This window comes from Puntigrus tetrazona, chromosome 13 (assembly GCF_018831695.1).
Source record: "Puntigrus tetrazona isolate hp1 chromosome 13, ASM1883169v1, whole genome shotgun sequence".
Taxonomy (NCBI): domain Eukaryota; kingdom Metazoa; phylum Chordata; class Actinopteri; order Cypriniformes; family Cyprinidae; genus Puntigrus; species Puntigrus tetrazona.
Genome location: NC_056711.1, coordinates 14,952,499 through 14,979,441, shown reverse-complemented (window position 1 = coordinate 14,979,441; position 26,943 = coordinate 14,952,499). Strand labels below are relative to the sequence as shown.

The 26,943-nt window shown below is 34.5% G+C and overlaps 1 protein-coding gene across 4 annotated transcripts in view; it reads right to left on the bottom strand.

Moving 5' to 3' along the window:
- Window positions 1–26,943, bottom strand: part of adgrb3 (adhesion G protein-coupled receptor B3) — a 137,096-nt gene that overhangs the window by 31,569 nt on the left and 78,584 nt on the right. For all 4 annotated transcript variants that reach the window (XM_043255731.1, XM_043255732.1, XM_043255730.1 and 1 more), the window contains 7 exons: window positions 25,495–25,689; window positions 22,442–22,510; window positions 17,381–17,489; window positions 12,174–12,320; window positions 10,214–10,289; window positions 6,430–6,532; window positions 5,243–5,286 (listed from right to left, as the gene is read on the bottom strand). In XM_043255731.1, the coding sequence (XP_043111666.1) occupies window positions 5,243–5,286; window positions 6,430–6,532; window positions 10,214–10,289; window positions 12,174–12,320; window positions 17,381–17,489; window positions 22,442–22,510; window positions 25,495–25,689 (743 nt within the window). The remainder of the gene's footprint in view (window positions 1–5,242; window positions 5,287–6,429; window positions 6,533–10,213; window positions 10,290–12,173; window positions 12,321–17,380; window positions 17,490–22,441; window positions 22,511–25,494; window positions 25,690–26,943) is intronic.

Here is a 26,943-nt window from a genome sequence, read left to right as displayed (position 1 = left end):
CTTAGGATTATTCATTATATATATAATTGCGCTGTTTGGATGCCAGGTTACTGGCAGTAATGCACTTAATATAGGAAGCTGTGTGCTTTGAACTGCTGGAAAGTTGCAATCAGTGGTCTATTCATGTCTGCTTTGCAGTTATATTTAGATTGTTTCATACATAAGCCTAACAATAATACTTTAAAGGCATTTGCACAAAGCAGCTCAGCATACACCTCATTTAATGCCGTTTAAAAAAAAATAGTAGTTCTGTACATCTGACAAATTATAGCACAAATGCTCACCAATCATGCATCTTTTGTCTTTGATTCAAACATCAAGACAATTATATTTTCTAAAGACAACAAACAGCCTCATAGCATGTACTGTACATTAAAATCATGTAGTAATTTGTTGCATTGCACTAAACATGCCGTTACTTTAAAAAAATAATTCCTAAATGTGTAAACAGATAAAACAAATGATTGTTTTAACATAATTAAAGGGACAATAATTATTCCATAAATGCATGAGACAGATGATCCATTATTTTTTTATAAATATATATACCACAATCATTTCCAAAATAATTTTTAATTATATTTTGGGATACATAAAAACAGAATCATTTTAACAATTTTTCCATCCATACCGAAACATCAGTATTTAACATTAAATGTGATGGCCCTGTTTTGTGATTATTTTGAACAAATATTCTGTGTACTCTCTTAATTAATGTAAAGTCAGAAATGGTCACGCTAATTATAAAAATATATATAATGATTTAAATTAGTGTTATATTGAGCACTTGTAACTTGCAAGTCAGCAACCCATAAAGCAACACAGCATGCCAATGCCACATAGGGTCATCATAATTTTTTTACAAATTCTGTGATTCTGTCTCAAGGCCAAGAATTCTGCTACCTATGGAATAAATAAAAAAAAAACAAATAAATAAGAAAGTAGATTTAAATAGGAAAGGCACATAAGACTACACTCATAAAAACACCTTTGATATTCCAGCCATCACCTCTATCCCTTCCGAGGAATATTTTATGAGGAAAAAAATTGTGATTCATGCCAACTGTGGCCCTCGTGTGCTTTTTCATACATACGGAAATTGACAGAGTTGTAAGTATTCAAGCGAGAATCTGCATGAACGATGCGGAGTTAAGCAACATTTGGCCTTAGAAAGAAAGATTGTGCTTTTAAATCAAGGTAACTTATCATTTTCACAGAGCTGAGGCATATACCACACCTTCCTGACACCTTCGGAGAAACCGCTCATCAGCTGTGCCGGGTACTTTGAATCTGATTATATACAAATGTTATCCTGAAGCCATGTTTAGGATAATGCAAGCCATTTAAGTGAACAAAGCTTAAAAGCAAACAGGATTGTAATGGTGAATTCAGGTATTCACAACACATTTTCCTCCATTTTTTTTTCCTATCGCTCATTACCATAATTGTTATTTCTAAAACAGTGCACCTACCACTTTCTTGCAAAATGAACAAGCTTCATTGTTTTTCCTCACAAATACGGTGTTAATGGCAATCAACAACGAGCATTCAAGTCTGCATGAATAAGAAATCCAGTCTAGACACAGTTTAACCTCAGTTTGTCCTCCAACCGCGTGCTTTTCCAAAACTGCAAGACTTTCTTGCTTTCTTGAAGCACAAACTATAAAAACGATAAATAATGCCAGCACTGTTTTCCATGGTTTGTAAAAATGAAACAAAAAGTTAACCACAGCAATTGGATAATTGAGTCAAAATCAAGAAGACCAATACTGTAAATGGGACTGAACTGAAATAATTCACTGAAACCATAAACATGCTTCTCTCATTAACATGCAAAGGAAATCTAGAAACTAAACTGAATGTATTTATTTAGGAATAATTCACCAAAAATTTGTTGAAAATGTACTCCTGCTTAGGCCATTCAAGATGTAGATGAACTCGTTTCTTCTTCACAACAGAGCATCACATCACTTACTCAGAGGATCCTATGGGTGAATGTGAATGGGTGCCGTCAGGATGAGAGTCCAAACAGCTGCTAAAAACAACAATAATCCACATCCTCCAGTACATTAATTAACATCTTGTAAAAGCGACAATTTGTGTTTGTAAGAAACAAGTATAGATACTCTGTACCGATTATGGCGATATTTTAATCAGTAGTTTGGACTCTCACATGAAGAAACAAACTCATCGACATTTTGAATGGCCTGATTTTAAGTACATTTTAAGCAGATTAAAATACATGTTTCCTAAATAAAGCCGTTGAATGACCTCAGGATTTGGTACAAGGTTTAGAACAACAAGGGTGAGTGAATAATGACAGTATTATATTTTTATGTGAATTGGTCTGCATGAACCAGAGATGTCAGAGGTTAAAAAAACCCCACAAGATTTCTCATTCGCACTGAGCTTTTATACGCCAGCGTATACAAAATGACTTCCGCTAAGAGACGAACAGAGTTATGATATGAATGTCATCGAAATCAGCAGCTGTTTTCCCACGTTGTTTGAGAAAATCTCTTGAGGCTAATTAAAATTGCACCTCAAAATATGCACAATCATGCCAGAGAGAGCTGATAGAGCTGTGCATTTGTGTTCGGTAATTGTTTGCTTGCACAGGCCAATTTTGGTTTTGTGCAAAGAGTAAACACGCTAACGAACACATTTATTAATGAACATGCGTCCACGTAAATAATCATGCAAACAGATTAGAGACTAAACTCAACAGCAAATTTATTTAAATTTAACACGAACAGGCATGAAACCCACATTATTTGAGCCTAATAAGAGCAGCTCTTTTAACAGCAAATAAGAAGCCTGTTTATATTCCTGAGCATTTTGGGGCAGAGACCCTTCCCTCTTTATAAGCTGCATATAATGATACCACAGGCTAAAATCCATTCCAGTGGCTCAAATTACACTCAAGGGGGCAGACTCGGGTGGCCCTTCATTCAATGAAAATTGAATTTGATAAATACGATTTCTCTGTGTTCTTATCGGTCACCGCACAGAGGTCTGGCTCATGCTGCCTCAGAAGCACCGTGTAATTTTCATATTTGAAGATGATTAAGATTAAATAGAAGCCATTTTCCATTTACAGCATGGGCCAGACGGGACTAAATAAGTAAATAATTAAATGACTGGAATTATACAGATATCATATAATTACTGAGAAACATCATCAACAAAACAACACGGTAAGCATGTTAAAGGGATAGATCCAAAAGAAACTGAAATTTCTAGCATCTCTTATTCTTATTTTGTTCCATACCTGCATGACTTTTTTTTTTTTACTTTAATTAAATGGGTAAAGAAAGTAAAACAATATATAATAAATTATAATAATTAATAAAATAAAATAAAATAAAATAAAATAAAATAAAATAAAATAAAATTAAATTAAATTAAATTAAATTAAATTAAATAAGGCAACAGGTAGTCCATGTTAGGAGGTTCAGGTAAATGTAAAAAATGACAAATTCTCATTTTGGAGGTGAACTATATCTTTAACTACTAAACTCATTATTACTTTTATAGTATTTATTTAATGCTTTTCTAAACTTGATAGGCACTGAACACTAAGAAAGGATCTTGTATGGAAATAAAATATATATAAAATACTATGTGAAAATGGCAAAGGAAAAATAACAGCACATGACATGGTACACGCAGTACTATTTACCAATTGAAATAAAACTTGTTAGCGCTACAGACATCTCTGTGTAGCCAAACCTGACTCCCATTTCTAGAAAACATCCCTTCAACACAACCTCTCTCTGTACAGCCTGGCCAAAAGAAATACGTGCTTTATTAATTGCTCGCTAGGGAACAAAGGAGAAAAGACTGCCAAATCCAAATGGACCAGATGAAAAGCAAAGACAAGACGAAACGCTTCTAAAGAGGGTCTATGAGCTATAGTCACAAGCACGAGTGACAATAGAGAATATTAGATCCACCACAAAATCCATCGCACAACATTTGTTCTAGACAAAGAGATGTCGCATGATACTGCCAGAGAAGCTGCTCTGGTCATAGTAAATTATCAGACCTGAGCCCAAAGATTTTAGGTTTAATGCTAGTGAGAACCGATCCGTGAGCCATCACAACTGTGCCTTAGGGGAACTTCCATGCAAAAAAATGTACTGTATGTCACTTTAAATACGAAAACAACTTCAGAATAGCAAAATCGCAAGAACAAGCATTAAATATTGGGCCACCACTGTTTCAGATTTCTGTGTCATGTTTTAAACTTGTTCAGTACCATAATAGGTCAGTAAGATTTAAAGCAAAAAAAATAAAATTATAATTTAATGGTCAAATGCATAGAATTGATCTGAAATGTTCAATTGCAACATTTAATGTACCTTTTGATTAACTTAATATATGCTTACTAAATAATTGATTTAAATAAAAAACAGTCAAATAGAATCATAATGTTACCCCTCATACAATTTCCGATTGCTGCTGGAGCGCAGTGCTTGGAGATTTGTCCGTTTCATCTTTTACTCATTCTTTAGTGACACTGGAGTAATTGTTCTCAAACAGTTTGTTAAAGGGCACCGGTGGAAGTGACAATCTCACACTGCAGTTCCGCTTCCTCTAGAAGCTAAAGGTTATGTTAAGGTAAACCGGTCCTTGATCTATTCTGAGAGACAGTCTTCTCTGGAATAACATCTGGATACTTATGCTTTGAGATCTTTTTTTTTTATGTATTTCTCAGTATTACAATCAGTCTTTTCAGAATCAACATGAAATAAAATGGCCTAATTGACACAATTCTGTGTGGAACAATGCTAAGCTAAACTAAATTTTCAATTTACTTTGCTCAATTGGCATGAAATGAAATGTTTAGGCATGGGGTATGATTAAGGGATCTAAAATATAGTCATACAGAACGTTACAGGAATGGCACACACACACACACATATATATATATATTTATATGTATATCTAATAAAAGTTTTAGAGTTAAAAGATAAGAGGAGCCTGACAGCACCTCAAGTGTTTAAAATATTTTTCTATCAAATGTATTACCCGAGAATAACATAATCGAATTTCTATTACCGCTAATGTCAACCACTGTTTCACCTCGATGGCAGCAGAAACGCGTTTCCATGGATACAATCCTTGGATATTTCAACAAGCACCACAATTCATTATTGGCCATGAAGTTATTGTATTAAAGGTTCATTTTCACAAATCAGTACACTATCTTGGACACATAAAACTGACTTTCACTTACATAATAGAGCTGTCCCACAGTGCACAGAAAGGATTCATTGTTCCCTGCAGGAAAAAAAAAACACATACTGTGATTGGACAAGCAACACAATGATTAGGCATATCACAGTACATGCTAATAAAAAGACATTTTCGCTATGATAGCCAATATCTCAAAGCATAAGTCACATTATTTAAAAGATAAACAGGAAAGGGAAGAAAAGCCATGTGGAGAAAAGAGCTCCTATTGTAATCATCTGGGCCATATCTTGATGACACAATGAGGAGAGAAATAACTGGTGATGGCAAATTAATTATTGGACTAATTACTGCTATTTGTCTGTTGATTAATGAGCCTGAAACAAATGACACAGGCATTATAGGGCTCCCTTTGATTGGCTGTAGTGACTCAAAGAGGAACAGAAGAATCACATTTCCTTCCGAATCCAGATCAAACACAACTGCATTCTTTTTCTAGTTTCTATTTAAAAGGATATACGTTTCATTGCATTAACATCATGTACACGATTACACATGACGTATTTGGATTAATTAATTATAGAGCAGATTGTGTGCAGCAGAACCAAGTATAAGCATGATGGAAATCAACATTTTTTAAGCTATGAACATTAGTTCATAAAAGTAATAAAAGTATTTTTATTATGTATTTTACATTTTTTAATAAATACAAAAAAGTAAATCAACATTATTTTTCTGCTATGGACAGCAGCGTTCAAATAAAAAAACATAAAATTTAATTAAATTGAATTTAAAATGAAATTAATAAAAGTATTTTATATTATATATTTTATAATAAATACTGTAAAAAAGAAATCAACATTATTTTGATGCATATATGATGTAAAAAAAAAAAATATATATATATATATATATATATATATATATATATATATATATATATATATATATATATAAACCAATCCACAAAAGATGCAGTTCATTATCCACCTGATTTATTTAAACAATTATGATGATACTTCATAAATTGAGGATCTATGGGACATAAAGGCTGTAGATTCCTTCCCTTGTGTAAAATAGATGACATATTAACATGCTCCATAAACCAACAGACCAATGAAACAGTAAAAGAGTCCAAAACTAGTGGGTTTTAAAAAACCTCGGTGTCAGCATTAATTAGCCTCTCTGGGCTGTTTTTGTGAAGCGTGTGGAGATCTGACTGGTGCTTACATTAGCTAGATGAGCTAACTCGATCTCCAGCTGGGCTTCTGTGACCCTGGGTTCTGGTCGGACAGTCACAGCAATCACTTTCGAGTTCACAGCAGTGTTATTCCTGTGGGTCAGATCAAACCACACACAACAGTCAGTTCGTGCTTGAATGACGAATGCTAATTCCATCCATTTCAATACTTCCATTATCATCAGCATCGATTTTTGTTTAAACTCCCCATTTTGCACATTTTAATGGAAACGGCTCATTTAGCACAGGACTGTCTTTCCAGGTCGGGCTCGGTTTAGAAAATCATTGCGAGGTTGTGATTTTTGGTATTTCACCGTTAGCAGAGGCCAGAAATGATGATATGCCTGACTACCTTTTTAGAGGGCGAAACAGACTATAAGTAAATTAAATATTATTCCAGATCCAACTCTAAAGATGGCCGAAGTTATAATATATTAAACACACAACAAATCTGTTTAGTTTTTGATTAACTCAAAAAGATGGCCTCTGGGTAAAACCATCACATAGAGATGAAAAGCAGTCATTTGTCATCACTAGACCCAAAAAGTTATTTCAAGTACTTTTATGTACTTTATTACTATTTAATTTCGTGATTAAAACCAATATTGGATATGCATACATTTTAAACATTTAAGTGCTCTTATCTAATGCAGCATAGGTGCGAAATCATCCTTTTATTAAGATTCAAGCACACTCAACATCTCTTTCCTTGCATGCTTCCTCCTCCTCTAACTAAACCAATTTTCCTTGTATAACATTTGTCAACTTGACTGTTTAGGGCATGATTTCATGGTCCATTTAATAAGAAGCAAAGACAGAAAATGGATGCCCAACAAGTAGCTCCTCAAAAAGTCTGCAGCGAATACAGATCTGAGACATACACTTTATTTTACAGCCTGCCACGCTCTTCATTTTTAATTATGTTATTCAGAATGCATATGAATTGAGTAGACTTTGCCACGGAAATAAATTTGTCTTTGTCTGTAAGTAGATCATCCTGAGGGCAAAAATTATTCCTTTTGAAATAAATGTACAGATTGGATCAAAGACATTATGCGTGCATGGTTAACCAGCCTCTTGGTTTCATTCAATCAAGCAGAAGTTGTGCCTCATAGTGTCATGACTGTCCACGCAGCCTATAAGGCACGAAATAACACAAGCCTCTTAAAGGGGAAGCTTATCAAAAAATGACAATTAAAATGTTTTTATGTACCCCATTATGTAATCATGGGATCATGATTATTAGGGCATAGCTCCCTTTAAAACAAAGTGAGCCCATATTTTAATATTATCTTTTTAAATGCTCTTTCGGACATAAATGGATATATAGTCTTTCACGATTCGTTCACAAGCCGCATGTGCAAAAATTAGCTGAACTGTCTTTGCTGTAGAAGGCCTACAACTAGACTGTAGGTAAATATTCACTCTTTTTGTTAATAATAAATTGTGGAAAAAAACACAGCAAACATCAATTCGTGCGTAAACTGTCAAAATGAATCGGACTGAATCGGTAACAGATTCAGTTTGAGCTCGGATTTTAAACAGCTGAGTTGATATTATCAGAGAACATGCTTCTCAGGTTTGCATAGAATAAGAATTTTTCTGTAACATTTCACTGACCTAGCGCTATACACGAAAGATGATTTTTTACAAACCATATAATGTTTTTTTTTTTTACCATATAATGAAATTCAATTGTGAACAAAGGCTGTGAAGTTCTAAAAAGACAAAAAGCACCATAAAGGTATTACAAAAGCGGCCCATATAACTACATTTGCACATTATGTTTCAATATATTGAAGGTATACAAATGACTGACACTTAAACTGATTGAAAATCCTACTCTGTAAAAATCTGTTGTAGATAAAACAGATTACTGAATGATTACTGGAGTGTTTTACAAATACATACATTTATTAGCAATATCTGGATAAAACGTGTTTCTACACCAATTTATTTGCCAGTTTGGGCGTTCTGATATAAATTTTCACGTAAGGATAAAAATCATATATATATATATATATATATATATATATATATATATATATATATATATATATATATATATATATATATATATATATATATATATATATATATATATATTATATATAACATGGATGCATGGAGTTCATGCACTGATGCTTCTCATAGTATGATCAACAGAGTATTTTGTCTTGTGATTAAATGTTCAACAACGTGATCTGTCTTTACAAATCCCTCTGCTACGTTGCATTGTTTTTGTTTGCTTGTTTCTTTGTAACACTTTTCTTCTGTTATCTTCCACTGTTTGTACTGATCTCCATCTCCCTACTGGCTTCAGTGAATCCAACAGAGCTCAAGAACAGAGGACCGCCCTTTTTCTCTGTTCTTCCATGAACTCTCTTCCCTGTCAGTGGGAATTCCACAGAGGAATCATACTCAGGTTTGCTGAGGATTGACTGACAGCTCAGAGCCATGCCAGGAAAGGTCTGTTCTGTCCTGTTTGTCTCTGGAGGTTCGAGTAGAAGTCCTCAAATGGAACAGGAGGTTTTGATCCCGAACTTCAAGATGGACTCGGAGAATTGAACTGAGAATTTTCATTCTGACATTTAAGCTGAGAGTAAAAAAACACTGTAGTTTGTTGTACCGGCATTTGTATTTAGGACTAGACAAAAATCACAAGGAATTTGATGAAACGGCTTTTTTGTGTATAGAGTACTTGCCATTAGGCTTTAACAAAGTAGTCACATACAGTAATTTAGCTTCATACAAGGACAAATTCCATCATAATATGCAACGGCTGCAATTGACATGTGAAGCTCGGATGGATGCTGCAACTGCATCACGCTGAAACTGCAGAAATTATGAGACTCTACTCTGAGCAGTTCATATCACTCATACACAGAAATGATTAGTTTCTATGGCAACTTCCATGATGCCAAATCAAGTCATTCAGCCCAATCTATCACTACATTAGTTAAAATCAAAGAAAGAGCACCATGTAACACTGGCTATAAACACTGAAATACCTTTAACTGTTGAAGCTGCTGTCAATTATTTTAAATGATATACAGTAAGAAAAAATTTAGCAGTCTTAACTTTCTATTATAAAACTTGTGATGATAGCTTGAAAATTGAAATTACAGTAATTCCAATATGACATGAATGCAGCATAATTCATATGCTAAAAAAAAAAGCTCATAATTAAATATAACTGATTATACAGTTTATGACTGCATATATATATATATATATATATATATATATATATATATATATATATATATATATATATAGGGTTTTAGAAATTCATAGTGAAATTTAAACCAATCACTTTATCTAAACAAGCAATTTTCCGATTTAAAAACACATTGCAAAGTAGTATCTTTTTAAAAAATGTTCGCATTTTTTCACATTGTGTTCATTTTTAGTCACTTAACATAAACAGACAGTAATAAAAAGACTCACAAAGTGACACATTTTGAAAAACAATTATCTGCTACTGGTGTAATAATTCATAAACCTGCACACATTGCACACGTTATTTGATTTTCTTTTTATAAAAGGGAACTTTGATAAAATCAATGCAGATTAAAAGTTACTTTAATAACTAAACGGCTTACATGATAAGTCATTTTTCTATATTACAGATTTAATACATCAAAATCTTTTCAAGCAGGAACGCTCTTAAGTAGTCCCTAGGGTACAAGTATCCTTGGTTGGGAATCTCTCCTCTATAATATCATTATGATATCTTTGTAATATTTCATTTAAATGACCGGAGAGTCTTACCGAGGAGCAGGCAGCATAAGGCCAAGAGTCTTGTAGAGAACCGTTCCAAGAATGAACACAGGAGATCCATCCATATCTGCCGGAAGATGACACGATCATCACATTAATCATATCAAACAGCATCTCCATACAACGTTGTTTTTCTCAGCGCCCTTTTCAACTTTTCACTCAGCAACAGGGATGATTATTGGATAATTCTCAGTGCAGATTTGTTTCAGAGGCAGACAGTAGGAATTCTCTCTTAATGCCTTCCCACTTCAATGCAGGGATCTTTTAATCCAAAGTAATTTAACAAGATTCCCTTTTTCGAAGCAACAGGAATTAATTAACCTCTAAACCTGCAAAATACTCATTAAATATCGGGTCTCTTGCCAAACAATATTCCTGACAGCTAATCCATCATAAATTTCCTGCCAATAATGAATAAAGTGGTAGATCAGGTTATACTAGCAAGGTTATTGATAACTAGAAAGAAAGGTCCTCTCTGCTGACAGGAAGGCTAATCCTGGTTCAAACAGCTCTGTACAGCCCTCTAGTCAAGCTTAAGGCGAGCCGGAGTGAGTTATGTATTAAATCAATCCTTCATTACTTCCCTCTGATACACTTCAGATAAGACTGATCACCCTAATTAAGTAAATAGTCTGGTGCGCTGGTGCTTAGCTCTCTTTACTATCATTGTTTGAGAGGATACAGCGAGTGCTGTGTCATCTGAATTGATGTGGTCGACCAAGTGCAGTCTCCTTTAAAACAGGCAAATGGCAAGCGCTTGACATGTAATCTTGTAATCTTAAAGCTATCCCATTAAACGGTCACACTGTGTCACCGCTTTGAAATTTTAACACAATCATATGATGGCGATTACCAAACTTTTAATATCCTAATGATGACCCGAAATAACAGAAAACGGCTTCATTTTATTGTGCCTTCTGTAAAGTTTAAATGCAAAAAGCGTTCTCACGGCCTTAGAAATGAAGAAACACGGAAGGAAGTCATCATTTCAAAAAATGGGTGATCCTCAAATGTAAACATTTTCTTTGCCCTGCTGTACTGTATGTCACTTATTTTGTGTGTGTGTGTGTGTGTGTGTGTGTGTGTGCGTGCGCGAGCTTATGTGTGTGTGCACACTTGTTTATGCTACATTGAGGGAAATTTTTTGACATTGTAGCAAGTGGGAATAGAATATATTGTTTGGTTAGTAGAAAAGGAAAGAAAAAGTCTGTGGGAAGTCCCCACAATTCACAAGACAAATGTGTGTCAATATGCATATATATATATATATATATATATATATATATATATATATATATATATATATATATATATATATATAAACTGTAATAAAAAAGGATATATATGGTGATTATCATTCTTCTACTGTCTGTCTCCAATATAGTCTTAGCACATATAATAAAAAATAAATTAAAAAAATGCTGTACAGCGAGTTGAAATTTTAAGTTAAGCCCACTTTTCATTTTTTAAAGTGTAGAGCACGGTGCTAGCAATGCCAACGTCTATGGGTTCGATTCCCATGCACTGCTTTGTATAAAAAAGGCTGCCAAATGTTTCAAAAGAAGTGTTAAAATCTAGTGAAATTCTACCTTGCACTTTTCACATAAGCGCACACACACACACACACACACACACAAATATCTCACTTTAAGAGTACAATCAGTATTTTTAACACCAACAAAAAAAGATTATATTTTCACATAGTGAAGAGAAAATAGGTCTAGTGTCAGACTAAAACATGCAGTTTGTAGCATTCGTTATATAACTTATATTATGTAAAAAAAAATTCTATAGCCATTCACTGACAGCTTGATTCTTATGCTGACTGCCTGCTTAGTTGAATGTAAAGGTGCTGAAACTGGCTTTTACAATCTATTTAATGTAGCTTTATTTTACAAGATATGAGATGTACAGCATCATCAACTTCCACAGTCCACATCATGTACATTACCTGCTGTCTGGGGCACAAAGATTCCTTTGGGAATGACAACTTTGTCCTCTGAGTTTCTGGCCCAGTCCACCATCCCTTTCCGTCCCTTCATGGGAAAGTTAATGTCTGTCATCACAGATACCGCAGGCAGCCTCTGTATACTTGCAACTAAAAAAAGCAAAAGAAGAACAAGTGACAGTTTATTCCGCATCCTCTTTCAAGAAAGAAAATTCTAAAGGATAGTTTGCAACAAAACGTATATTATTATAATAATGTTCGACTAATTATACCTACTTATTCAACAATATGTAGAATATTATCAAGTAATCACACTTTTTTATACCCAAGCAGAAATAGTCAAAACAAATTTATTTTCAATGTTATTTTCATTTGCAGAACTTAATATAGTTTGGTGTCATTTAGAAGATAAATTACAGCAAAAACAACAAAAACAATGGTCAATAAACTCAAATGCATTTAAGAAACAGAAAAAAAATGCACGTTATTATTTTGCAATTAAAAAAAAATTACAGTGAACACGTCAATAAAAAATTTTAACTATATTGTTCAAATCAAATTGCAATTTTACATTATGTTTGCCTCCTTAATTAAAATTCAAGGATTTTTTTTTATTAGGTAAAATTAAATCACCTTTTAAATACCACTGAATGGTACAAACCCCGGTGCATGAATTGTCAGGTAATGAGCATCTAGGTGTAGGTGAGGACCACAGGTTTCTGGTGTGTGTGTGTGTGTGTGTGTGTGTGAGGAGGAGGAGAGTGGCAGTGCTGCCAGCTGCTGTGTGTGTGGAGCTGGAGGAGGGCATTAGTCACAGGAGCACACGGGGAAGAACTGAAGAACGGTGGGTGAAGCAGCTCACACGTTAAGCTCTAAAACAGCATGAGATCACAGGACCTTTAGTGATCTTTACCTCTGTGCTGGCTTCTCTACTTACAAAAGGAATCCTGCTTCACTTATCTGCTGCACATTAACGAAGACTGCAGAACTTCAAGGTTTACTCCTATGCTTATGAATGGGGGAAACTGCAACGCCCAGTTTGACGGGACAGTCCGGCCTTCTAAATGAAAGAGCCAATCGTTGACCGTTAAAGTCACTGAGTCACCGCAGCGGCCGTTAGGAGCTCTGGTTCCCATAGAAACATGAAGCTGGAGCAGTGCATGCGCAGTCTTAAGTGAGTTTGAACTGTTGCATGTACATTGGCAGGTCTAGACTGAAAAATAAGCTTTTTATTTGAGCATAAGAAACAACATTCGTGGGGCATTTCATTTCAGAATATGTTGCTGATTTGAAATATGTAATTTAATCATGAGTTCAGAGAGCAGTTTGTGAGATTTCATTCGGATTTGAGCCGCCCGGAGGTGTTTTAAATATGGCCATCGAGTGAACAGACTTTCCTTGAAAGGGACTTTGATGTTACTGGTACATAAATAAAAAATTGATAAAAATTGATGTATGTATGCTTTACGAGAAAATGAATTTTTTTTTTATTTTTAAGAGCCTGAAAATGCAGACACATACTCAAAACGCTACGAAAAAAACGATTCATTTCTTAGCAAATAAGCAAATAATCTTGGGTAAAAAAAAAAAATACTGTTAAATACTGTACATTATTATACTGTATATTGATTTGGATGACTGAAAATGTTTTTTTTTTTTGCATATTTATGTATTTAAACACATGTAAACAAAATGGTAACACTTATTGTTAATCTGCTATATGATGAAACAAACATAATTGCTGGCTTATCATATCATATCGGCCACAGCTAATATTGTGTAATATTTCCCATCCCTACACAACTACACAAATAAGTAAGCAAGCTGAGGTGTCCAAATCGGTTTTGAAGAAACGTAAAATGTTAGGTAGAGTACCATACTACTAGCATGAATTCTGCAGACAAAAAAAAGCAATATACAGTGAGTACAGAAACACTGCGTTTCAAACACAGCCTAAAATAACCACAAGCAAAATGAACAGTCAAAAAGAGGCTGCATATGAGACAAGTCAAAGAACAGTGTTGTAGGGTGAAGGTCTCCTCTTATAGAAACGCGTTCTAATCATCTCCTGCAACAGTGATTTATTCAGATAGTTTCCCTCTGTGTGTGAGATCCCTTTAGTTGGGATGCGCTCAGAGCCGTTGCTGCTCAAGTCTGTGCTGAGACGCCGCTGTGGGTAACGGTCCTCAGGGAACCCAGCCAGGAGGCATCGGCACCTGCGCCCATCTGTAACTAATGAGCTTAATGACTGGATCCTACCGAGAAATAACAGGCCATTTCTGTCACATCAAAAATTTTGGTGCAATCTCGGCTAAATGTGAAGGTTAGACTATTTATCGGTGTAGTAGACGGCGGGGTCTCTCAACTCATCTGAGCAATCAATGCGCACGAATCAATGTCCATTAAACACATTAAAAAAAATCTAATTTTAGCTTTAAAGAGCTGCAACTCAGACAAAGTCATTGTTTATTCTGCGAGCAGACATGCGGTGGAAAAGGGAGCCTCTGCAATCAAGGTTATTTGCCTAAAAGCGGACACAACAGTGTGTCGCGCTGACAGAAGGTATTTATTGTGGTGTCAAGAACGCGTAATAAATTTGGCTGGAAATGATGCTGCAATATCTTACTATGACAGATGATTTTCACTTGGCTAGTACAAGCAGTACCGTTTTGTTCTTTTAATCAGGGAGAGCAGACTCTTACTAAGATAGTTGTTTAATTTCACTGACAAGGAAATGATCGAAATTTAATAATGTCAAAATAAGGATTTACTGGTAACACTTTACAATAAGGTTTCATTTGTTAACATTAGTTAATGTGTTAATTAACATGAATGAACAATGAACGCTACATAGATGAATTAATGCTGTACAAGTATTGTTTATTCTTACTTCATGTTAACTAATGTTAACTAATAAACCTCATTGCAAAGTGTTAGCAATATACTGGACATTTTTGTAATTTTGCCTATTGTAGAATGAATTAAAAACAGCATTATATATGCATATGCAAATACATAAATAAATAAATAAATATATATATATATATATATATATATATATATATATATATATATATATATATATACACACACACATATATATATGCATATATACATATACACATATATAAATATACATATATACATTTATATATATATATATATATATATATATATATATATATATATATATATATATACATATATATATATATATATATACTCATATGTGCAATTTAGCAAAAGGAAATTAAAGGCTATAATAATGGCTTCTGAAAATGGCAATATATTCAAATAAAAAGTTTATTTTGAAAATCTGAAAAAAAAAATTGCTGAAAAATTCTTAATTGTTTTCAATACTCACCATTACAAAAGCACTGATATGTTTAACTTGTATTCTAAATGCATTTCCTTGTTCTGCAGAACCTTTAAATACACTTATCCATCTCAATATCACTTCTGAATCTTTAACTAATGGAGCCTTCATGTAGCTAATACTTTGTCTTGTGTTAAGAAGAACTGAAGAAAAAAAAAAAAAATTTGGAAAAAAAAACAAAACAAATATTGAAGCAGCATAATGAAATTACCGGGTCGTAAGTTAAGGCAGGGTTGCCTGTGGAATTATAAATCCCGTCCTAAGCAAATCCAATGCTTCTGAATAAAGTCCTTTCGACGTTAGTTTATAATTCATTTCATTTAAACGTCTGGTAATTAGATAATAAAAAGTGGGCTACAAATCAACAGAGACATGATGTCTAAAATAGACATGTGCTTCAATAATGTTCTTGGTTGCCTGAGTGATTTACTAAAGCCTCTTTATGCATCTGTAACTGTAGGGGCAGCTGGAAGATGCAACATCACTCAGTTTCACCTTCAGACTGCAAGAAGTAGTTTCAATCACAGGTTTACTTTGCCTTGTCAGTGGCTGACATTAAAATGTTTATAGCTCTCCTGCATCATGATGTTGATGCTCTGGCTGTGCATTTTATCTTACACACTGAAATAAAGTGGTCATGTCTGAACTGGCTTGATGAAGATTCATTCTTGCCTGGAAAAAAAAAAAAAAGCGAAGCATCTGTTCTGCAAACATTTTCTTGTGGTTTTGTCAGCAGGTGAATGAATATAAATGACACTTTCATTAATGGGACACAAAATAAGGCCTGAAACTATTTAATGAAAATGGCCAATGAAAGGTGTTCAACCTTCAACCATCTCGGAATGTCCAAATTAATATTAAATGAGCTGTTTGGAAACAGAAGGTCAAGGTGATTAAATGTAATGGCTATTTAAAGTCATGGGAAACCAAAGTGCCAAATACCTATACGAAATCTGATAATGCAAAGTAAGATTAGAGAAGGTTTTTTCAGATTTCTGCCCATACTACAAATCTAAGCAAGATTTAAATATGCAATACGTCATTTTACTGTATATAATGTCAGGAAGCGAAATCCTACCGATGTTTAATGGCAAGCTACATAAAACAAGTTAACATTAAAAAGATATCAAAGGTGCCCTTCAATGGAATTACCTTTTTAATGATATTGGGTATAAGCACCATTCCAAACATTATAGACTCCTCTATGTATCTGCTGACGGGTAGGAAGGTCATCCTAATCCATTCATTTCATATTTGTTGAGCTCTGCAATTCATGCAGATTGCAATTTCATGGGTCAATGTTCTATGCGCTCGAATAAAGAGAACTAAGCAAATGTGCTTCATCACCAGAAGCAAAAGCATTTTTTTAGCTATTTAACTTTGATTTTGTTCAAATGACTGGAAGGGAGATCAGTATTCGCGCGCGAGCCGACATTCGGCACTGGATTCCTTTCAGTGACATGGGAGGTTTTTGGGAAAATGCGTGAGTCATGCTTTATCTTTTAACGGCCCTACTTTATGAACTGAAATAAAAATGCAATCAGGTAAGGGGCCGAAAGATTTTGTTTTTAAAAATCGAAATCAAAGCACGCTGCAACAGATATAACTGAACCCAAACACGGATTCCTCTTTTCCGAGCTGAAATAAGATGAGGCTGTTTGCATTAGAATTTAGCACATTAAGTGGAAAGGGCTTGATTTTAATTAACATTATCGACTGGCAGTTGTTTGCCCCCCTCCATGCACCATTTATCCTCAATTACTGACGACACACAGAACTGACGGGAAGAGTCAGCAAGACGAGTGGCTGGTGGGAGGGTTTCTGCGGCTCTTACCCAGGTTCCCTGTCATCAGGTAGGCGTTGTGGAAGTCTTTCATTCCCAGCCCGACGATGTGGATGAACTCTTCAATGACCTGCATGAGCTCCACAGACCCTGGGTAAATCTAGGAAAAGAGAATCGAAGGACAGAAATGTTACTCTGTTTGCAAATGAAAGTCAAACACAGATCCAAAACGTATGGATATTAGATGGATTTTTAGATTTACACGAAAAAAATCAAAGTTTTTATAGATAGATAGATAGATAGATAGATAGATAGATAGATAGATCCATAAAATAAGATAGATAGATAGATAGATAGATAGATAGATAGATAGAATAATGAAATGAGATAGATAGATAGATAGATAGATAGATAGATAGATAGATAGATAGATAGATAGATAGATAGATAGATAGATAGAATCATAAAATAAGATAGATAGATAGATAGATAGAATCATAAAATAAGATAGATAGATAGATAGATAGATAGATAGATAGAATCATAAAATAAGATATAGATAGATAGATAGATAGATAGATAGATCCATAAAATAAGATAGATAGATAGATAGATAGATAGATAGATAGATAGATAGATAGAATCATAAAATAAGATATAGATAGATAGATAGATAGATAGATAGATAGATAGATAGATAGATAGATAGATAGATAGATCCATAAAATAAGATAGATAGATAGATAGATAGATAGATAGATAGATAGATAGATAGATAGATAGATAGATAGATAGATAGATAGAATCATAAAATAAGATAGATAGATAGATAGATAGATAGATAGATAGATAGATAGATAGATAGATAGATAGATCCATAAAATAAGATAGATAGATAGATAGATAGATAGATAGATAGATAGATAGATAGATAGAATATGAAATAATGAAATGAGATAGATAGATAGATAGATAGATAGATAGATAGATAGATAGAATCATAAAATAAGATAGATAGATAGATAGATAGATAGATAGATAGATAGAATCATAAAATAAGATAGATAGATAGATAGATAGATAGATAGATAGATAGATAGATAGATAGATAGATAGATAGATAGATAGAATCATAAAATAAGATAGATAGATAGATAGATAGATAGATAGATAGATAGATAGAATCATAAAATAAGATAGATAGATAGATAGATAGATAGATAGATAGAATCATAAAATAAGATAGATAGATAGATAGATAGATAGATAGATAGATAGATAGATAGATAGATAGATAGATAGATAGATAGATAGATAGATAGATAGATAGATAGATAGATAGTAAAATCACTCTGACTCTTTTGGAAGGAGACTATAAAGACTTTTTAAAGGGCACTTCGTCTGTATCTCACACTTTAGAGCGCTGGGTCCTGTCTGCTCAGTCCTTCACAAAGACAAACTCATGCAGCAGAGTGATTGTGCAGGGCTCAGAGCCTCTCTAGAGGACCAGCCATCAGTGTCAGAGCAAATGCGCTGGAGGAATTCAGGCCTCCCGATTCCACAGCCTCAGCCTGTCAAAGTACCTGCTCTCTTTCAGTCAATAGCATCACGCTCTGCTGATCCAATCCTTGACCTTCAGGTGACTGAACTCAGCTATTTACATCTGCCATCGCTCTGAAAGTCTGAAAGATCTTTAGAGCCAACAGAAGGGCTAGGAGAACTTTTATCAAGAGCAGGCCTTTTTCAAACTCATTCACTGGATATTTAGGAATAAAATATTCAGTTAATTGTTATTTAAAGTCAAGTATTAAAAGGCACTATTTTTATTCATTAAGTGGAATCAAGTGGTGAGAAAAGAGGGGTTGAAAAGTAATGTCACACAGTTTACTTGAATAGTGTGCATCAAAAAAATTGGGTAGCATTTTTTATCATTAGTTAGTGACAACTAATTTGAACTAATAATGATCATAATTTTTTTTTACAGCATTTAACCTTAAAATGTTAGTTTATGTTAGGATATATTTATATATTTTTTATGTAATTATTATAACTTAACCTGTTATAGATAAAAAAAAAACATTACTAAACTTTGATATTAACTTTGGGTTTAAGGAATGCTGTATATATATATATATATAACAATTCAAATATTTGTCATTACATAAAACAAAGCTAAAATAGTAAACTTTTTAAAATAGTTAAAAATGTGAAAGTTTGCAGAGTTATCTACTTATAATTATATATTATAAAAAAATGTTTAAGCTACTAAAATGAAATGAAAATCTGTGTATTAACTAACATGAACAAACACTGAACAATCCACTTAGAGCCATTCAATGTCAGTTTATGTTAGTTCATGAACTATTATTAACAAACACAATTTGTGATTTTAATAATGCATTAGTAAATGCTGAAATTAGCCTAATATTAATATATGCTGTAAAAGTATTGCTCATACCTGCTATCATGTTAACTAATATTAATGAATGAACCTTATTGTAAAGTGTTACCAAAAATATTAAAAAGCAAAAACTAATAAAAATGACTAAAAATTCGAATGAAACTGAAAACATAAAAATAATAGCCTATTAATATAAAAATACATTAAAAATACTATTATACTAGATAAATTATACTAAAATGACACTGTTCTGTTTGCTATGCTAGTTTCATGACTTTCTCATGCCAAGTTGTCTTAACTCGTTGTCTTTACCCAGCAGATTTACAGTATGCATACACACGCCATATGACACTGCGCCTCCTATTTCTCTCATCTCATTAGCATCTGAACCCCCTCTCCTCGTGACAACAAACAAAGCACAGAAACACATTGCAGCCAATCTGCAAAAGACAAAAAATAAAAAAATAAATTAAAACGCGGGTGCAGAAAAATAGCACTGAGTGACATTTCATAATTAGCACCCTTAGTGAGGTGCAGAAACAGGGCGATGGAGTCACATATCTAATAATCCCCCTGGCAGGAGTCGGGCTCTGCATTCGCATGGGGGCCGATCTTGGGCCAAGCCAATCAGACAGGCTGCAGACGGGGAGAGAGATGCTGAGGGGCCCATCCCCCCCACCCCCCTCGCACACTTGGTCAGACTGCTGGGGGACAGCAGAGAGCATCCCTCTCCATGGCAACAGCGCTGGGCTGCTGAAGTGTGCAGGGAAGACAGCAATGCGGGAAATGGCCGAGGCTGACGGCCATTAGATGAACCAGCACTGCTGTTGCACTGAGTGTCATGCAAATACAGTAAATTGTGCTGTCATATATATTCTTTACTGCTATATATATTTTCTGCACATGGTGCACTCTTCTGCAATAAAGGTTTTAGCTGTAAGTCATACATATTTCCAACTAGTATGTGCTAACAGGTATGAATGCAGCAGGTATTAATATTATATATTTAACTACATTTATTTTAGGATTTTTGTTTATACACATTTTAGGTTAAATGTATAGTTAAAGCTTTGCCAATACAATATAATATAATAATAATATGCAACTTGTATATATTAAATGTTTTAAAAAAATGTCACATAAAATTTTTCTTCTTTATGTGATGAGCCGTGATTAACCTTTTGACAGCACTATATATATATATATATATATATATATATATATATATATATATATATATATATATATTTTTTTTTTTTTTTATATATTGTTTAAAATTATAAAATTAATATATGAGTGCTGTCAAATGATGAATTATGCGACTTATCACATATAACAAATAAAAGTTTTCATTTACATAATATATGTGTGTTCTGTGTATATTTATTATGTATATATATATACACACATAAATACATTGTATATATATATATATATATATATATATATATATATATATATATATATATATATATATATATATGCAGTAAGTGAGTAAGTACATTTATCACCAAGTAGACACCATTTAGACGTATTTAAACTAATGAACCCCACGTTCTTCTTTATTTCAAGCTGCACATTTGCAGAGGTGAGTCAAAGCCTTAGAATTTTTCCCCCCTCCTTTGCCTGAACAGCACTGGCTTCCATGAATGTGAGGTGTGAACTCTAGACTGGCAATCAAAGCTCAGGCGAGCTGACTCTAAAAAAAAAGACAAGACAGACAGACAAGATAAAATCCTAGGTGATCTTTAAACGTCAGGGCTTTCTAAGGTCAATCATTTGACAGAGCCGGTGACAAGCGTCTCAGATGTCCTTTAATGATTCGAGGAGCTTGAAGATTCAATCTGTGACAAAACAGAAGAGGAACGTGAATGGAAAACGGGAGCCCGTCTGCTTCCGGGGGATCGTTCTAACCCGGGGAAAACAAGCAACCGGCTATGTGACCTGATCTCTGAACACACGCCTAACTTAAAAACATATTAGTTTCCTTTAAAAGCCTTGTCACACTGCCCTACTGTAAACTCCATTACAGGGCTAATTCGCTTGACACCCAGCACCCCGTTCCGCTCAAGGACACATGTTTTACCAGAACTCGGGTGAAAACATTAGACGAAAGGAGCTCCAAAGCAGCTTACGTTTGACAGACAGTAACATTACCACCGTCTGCTTAAGAGGCATTACCAGTTCAGGCTTAAAGGAAAGAAAGAAACATTTAAGACACTCAATTTGGTTCAGTGCAATAATAATGCAGTCTGAGATTTTGTTTGAGTTTCCGAAGAACATTCAGCTTGTTGATGTCCAAATCCCCCAGGCCGCTTTTACACCGTCTATCAGAGAGCGAGAGAAGACAATGCCGTCACCGCTGACGGAAAGCATGAGAGCTGGACATATGCTGCCAATGCTGCTGCCACCAAGTGGATGCAGTGGATATTGCAAATGTCCTTCCACCAATCAGCACAGCAGGGAGGTCGCTATTTGGCAGAGAAGGTTTGATTTGACGCAGCCCTGCCTGTGGAGACAGGCACCTCTTTGACCTGACAATTACCTAAAGCATCTGCACCGGTGATGGCAATCGATTCGCTGAGGGCTCATCACACAATATACAGCCAGAGAGTGACACACAACACCAGATACTCTCTGCGATGTGACTATAATAAAGCAATCTCGACCCCAAAGCTTCAAAAACACTCATTCACAATGTTCAGACCCACCTGTTGTGCGTCTTCCCACTTTTCTCTGTTCTCCTCTTCCAGGAGATTGCTGATGATCTGAAAAAAATTCTGTGGAGAGAAGAAAATGTAGTTAGTAAAACGCTGTGGTCACAGGAAAAGGCTGGTAACTTTATTTTTGAGATACAGTTGGGATCTCATTTCAGTCAATATATGATTTGTGCAAATTTCAACGTGAATCTGAAACTGAGGAAAGAACTTGAACTGTAGGTGTTAAATATTAATAAAACAAACAAACAAAAAAGTAAGATGCTTTAAAAAGATTTTAGGTAACACTTTATATTACACTTACACCTATTAGTTGCTTATTAGCATGTATATTACTAGAATATTAGCTTGTTTATTAATGCTAATTAAGCACATATTAATGCCTTATTCTGCATGACCTTATTCAACATCTTTAATCCTAAAATAAAAGTTTATGTTTGCATAACATGTGTGTATACTATGTATATTTATTTTGTGTGTGTGTGTATACATATGCATTACATACATTTATTTTGTGTGTGTGTATATATATATATATATATATATATATATATATATATATATATATATATATATATATATATATATATATATATATATATATATATATATATATATATATATACACATACACATATACATGTATACCTGAATGTATGCATATATGCATACTCAATAAGCACATATATTATTTAAATAAAAATACTTTTATTTTGGATCATGTTTGACAGCACTAATTGTAACACATTATGGCCTTGTAAAAATATAATGCATGATATAAACATAAATATGATTTTTGATTATGTATTTCAAAGAACTGTGCATTTAAAAGAATATAAATGTTAAGGAATTCAAATTTTTACGACAACTATGGCTTTCACTATTTATGACAGCATTAAAAACAGATTATGAGATGTACTATAAAGCATTATGACTAAATTCATTCAGAATAACCTCATCATACATTTCAGAAAATATCTGTATATATCACTGCACAGCACGTACATAATAATGTTCTGCTTGTCAGGGACTTTGCACTTTAACCGAAGGATAATGTTTAATGAATCTGCATAATAAAACACCATTTGTACCCTTGATATTTTTTATTATGAAGCATTCAAAAAGCAGTAATGCAAACTGAGGCTGTGCCATTGTGAGACTTTAGCCGTGACTGTATTCATAAAAATAGCACAGCTTCTTGTAACTACTGCTTAAGTACATCCAAGTATTAAATCGACTTTAAAGTGAAATTTTACATAGCCCTTGAAAAAGCAAACTAGAAATGTTCATATCTGGAACGTTTGAGAAAAAAAAACTGCTCAGTTTTCCCTGAATAGGCAATCATGAAGAATCTCCCTTGCATTTCAGAAGTCTAAACAAACAGTGTCTCGGGGAATTACACCGAGGATCACAGCACTGATTTACAGGGAGATGATGGGATATGTCCAGCGGCCTCAGCTCTAAAACACACCTGGGATTTCCTGCTGCTTTCAATTCAGGGATTGGTTGATCTTTCCTAAGCACTCGAATGTGCACAGAATTAAAGGGGAAGAACAGAGAGCGTCGGTCGAGTTTGAAGGCGCTTGGGAGAGCTGTCTACTCCAAGACTGGAAAGAGAGCTGATGTTTGCTGCGGTGACTGGACTGAATGAGATATCCAGCTGGACGTGTGCCTGTCTTTTTTTGTTTGCTGCTCTGCCTCTGTGCCACGGAAGGCAGGAGAGAGGCAGCGTCTTGGCTCCGGCACGCTTGTTTTTCTACTTGAATGCTTATGCTCCCTCTGGTGGTAATGCGTCCACTTAAACACAGCATTAATACGTTCCAAAACACACAACACACCCCGGCACACATGCGTGGGGAGGAGGGGCCGCTCCAGTTCACATCAGGGCTTAGATAAAAAACCTCCTACACCAACCCGACACACAAACATACACGCACAAAATCACATTACACTCCGTATTATGTAAAAATACCCAGATTCTCACAAACAGGTCATGAGAAATCGCTTTATTTCGGCATTGGGAAGGTTATGACAAGGCTTTGAGATAGAATGAGATAGACTTAGTGACTATCTCTTATCAGCAGCTGGCGCACGGTGTCACAATCCCATAAGCTCTCTGTGAGGGGCAAAAGCGCCGAGATATTTATCAGTCACGGTGCCAAGTAGTGACATTGCCATTTTGAAGGTGCTGTAAGTGATTGTAGATGTTTTACTAACTTCCGCCGTTTGGCTAATTCGAACCGAATGCCTGTATCTGCAGAGAGCTGCCGGTATTCATCTCGACGGCAGTTCTTCGACTAGAACGTCACCCTCCAGAAACATGTGACTGGCATGCTGCTATCTCTGCTCACAGGCATTCCTTTCTGGAGATATGCATTTTAGATCCAATAACAATGGCATGTTAAGCCATGTGACTGGAGGAAATTGCTATCGTGACTGTTAATTGGCGCCACAATAATGCATACAAAAAATATATATATATAAATATAAAAGTTGCACTTATTTTTAACCCATTCCACTGTATTTAATTACCCTTTAAAACATCTATATAATATAATAATATGACATTTCTGATTTATTTAAAATGTTTGGGGTCAGTATATTTTTTATGTAAAAAAAAAGTAATCGAGCCTGCATTTATTTAATCGAAAAAGCAATAAAAATGGTGAAATTGTAAACAGTCTTCAGTGTCACATGATCCTTCGGATTGTTGGAAGCCATAATATACAAATATACATATATTCTTTGATTAATATAAAGTTCAAAATAATTGTTTTAATTGATTTAAACAGGGATGATTGATTTAACGCATTCTTGGTAAAAAATGTATTGATTTTATTCCGAAAAAATAAATAACTCTTACTGACCCCATACTTTTGAATTGTAGTGTATGTGTTGCTTGCAGAAAAATAAACAAATAAACCTTGTAGTCAGGACTTTTTATATGTGATATCAACTTGCATTCTGAAATTAATATATCACAATGCCTAAATGGAATCAGTTACAAGATGTATGTAAGCAAGGACCCAGATTATTTTCTCTCTTACCTGAACGTCATCAGAAGAAGGTTCATAACTGGCCCTTTTGAAGGTGTCTGTGACGTTTCGAAGAATCTCCACTGAAGAGAGAAGGTCACCTGCATAGAAATTGCGTCTTTGGGTGAGGTCCAGGAGGACCTTCGTAACCTGGGACATGCCATCTCCTGCCAGATTCCTCTGACCTTTAGCAAGGTGCCCCTGGACCTAAAGAAAGACACGGGAAAGAGACTGGGTTCTGTGTGTCCTTCAAAGTATGTAACACTAACAGAACTATCATAAGCATTTAAAGGTGAAGTGTCTAATTCTTCAAGCAACAGTAAATAAACGGTTTATAGAATCATGTTTCTCAAACACTGTCCTATCTGATGTAGGCTGAACTCGACTAATCAAGATGATCTAACAGAACAATGCTTTGATATCATGATATAGGAAATTAAAACATTTTAGACTAAAAATATTGCGCAGTATTCATATTTTCAGAAGAAAAAGGTTTGCCCTCTCTGGCCCTGAGCTGGTTATAAGCTGGTTTAAGTGAATGTGCAGGTCCTAAGCTGGTCCTAAATAACTTGCTCCTGCTCAGAACCAGCTCACAACCAGCTTAGAACCAGCCCATGACCAACTAAGGACCAACTTAAACCGACTCAAATCAGCTGCCATGCTTCAAAACATATTTAACCAGCATATGCAGTTTTTTTTTGCTATGTGTTCTAGGTGGTTTCAGACTGTTTCTATGTAGTTGGTATCGTGTTCCAGATGGTTTTAACTTGTTGCTAAGAACTGCCTGCTTACTAAGTCATAAAAGGGTTAAATATTTTAATTACACTTTCATTACAATTGGAACATAATATTGTTGTTTTACTATATTTATGTTCAAATAAATGCAGCCTTGTTGAGCATAAGAGTTTCTGAACGTCTTTCAAAAACAATAAAAATCATACCAACTACAAAAGTTTGAAACCAACAAAGTGGATAACTAACAAAATTTTAAGCTGAGATAGGAGCATCAAAAAATGACACACTTCACCTTTAAGCAACAGACCAATGAACAAACATGCATAAGTCACAAAGACATGATGTCATACACACTGACTCAAAGAAAGAGGCTAAAGAGTGCAGACAGAAGAGTGCATTTGTGTGTGTGTGTGGGTCAGTTTTTGCTTGCACTGAAAGGCCCCCATCAGGATAGTAAAACTTGACCAGCCAGCAGATCTCACAAGGGAAACGACTTAATAAAAATAATAAATAATGCCTTAATTAAATTTTTTAAAGGCAAAAAGGTGTAAGAGCTAGGGGAGAGAAAATATCATTACCTCAGTATAAAGCCAATATAAGTCAAAGGAAAGTCCCTATCATGCTTTTCTGTGTGTGTGCGTGTGTGTGTGTGCGTGTGTGTGTGTGTGTGTGTGAGAGAGAGAGAGAGAGAGAGAGAGAGAGAGAAAGAAAGAAAACTTGGAAATA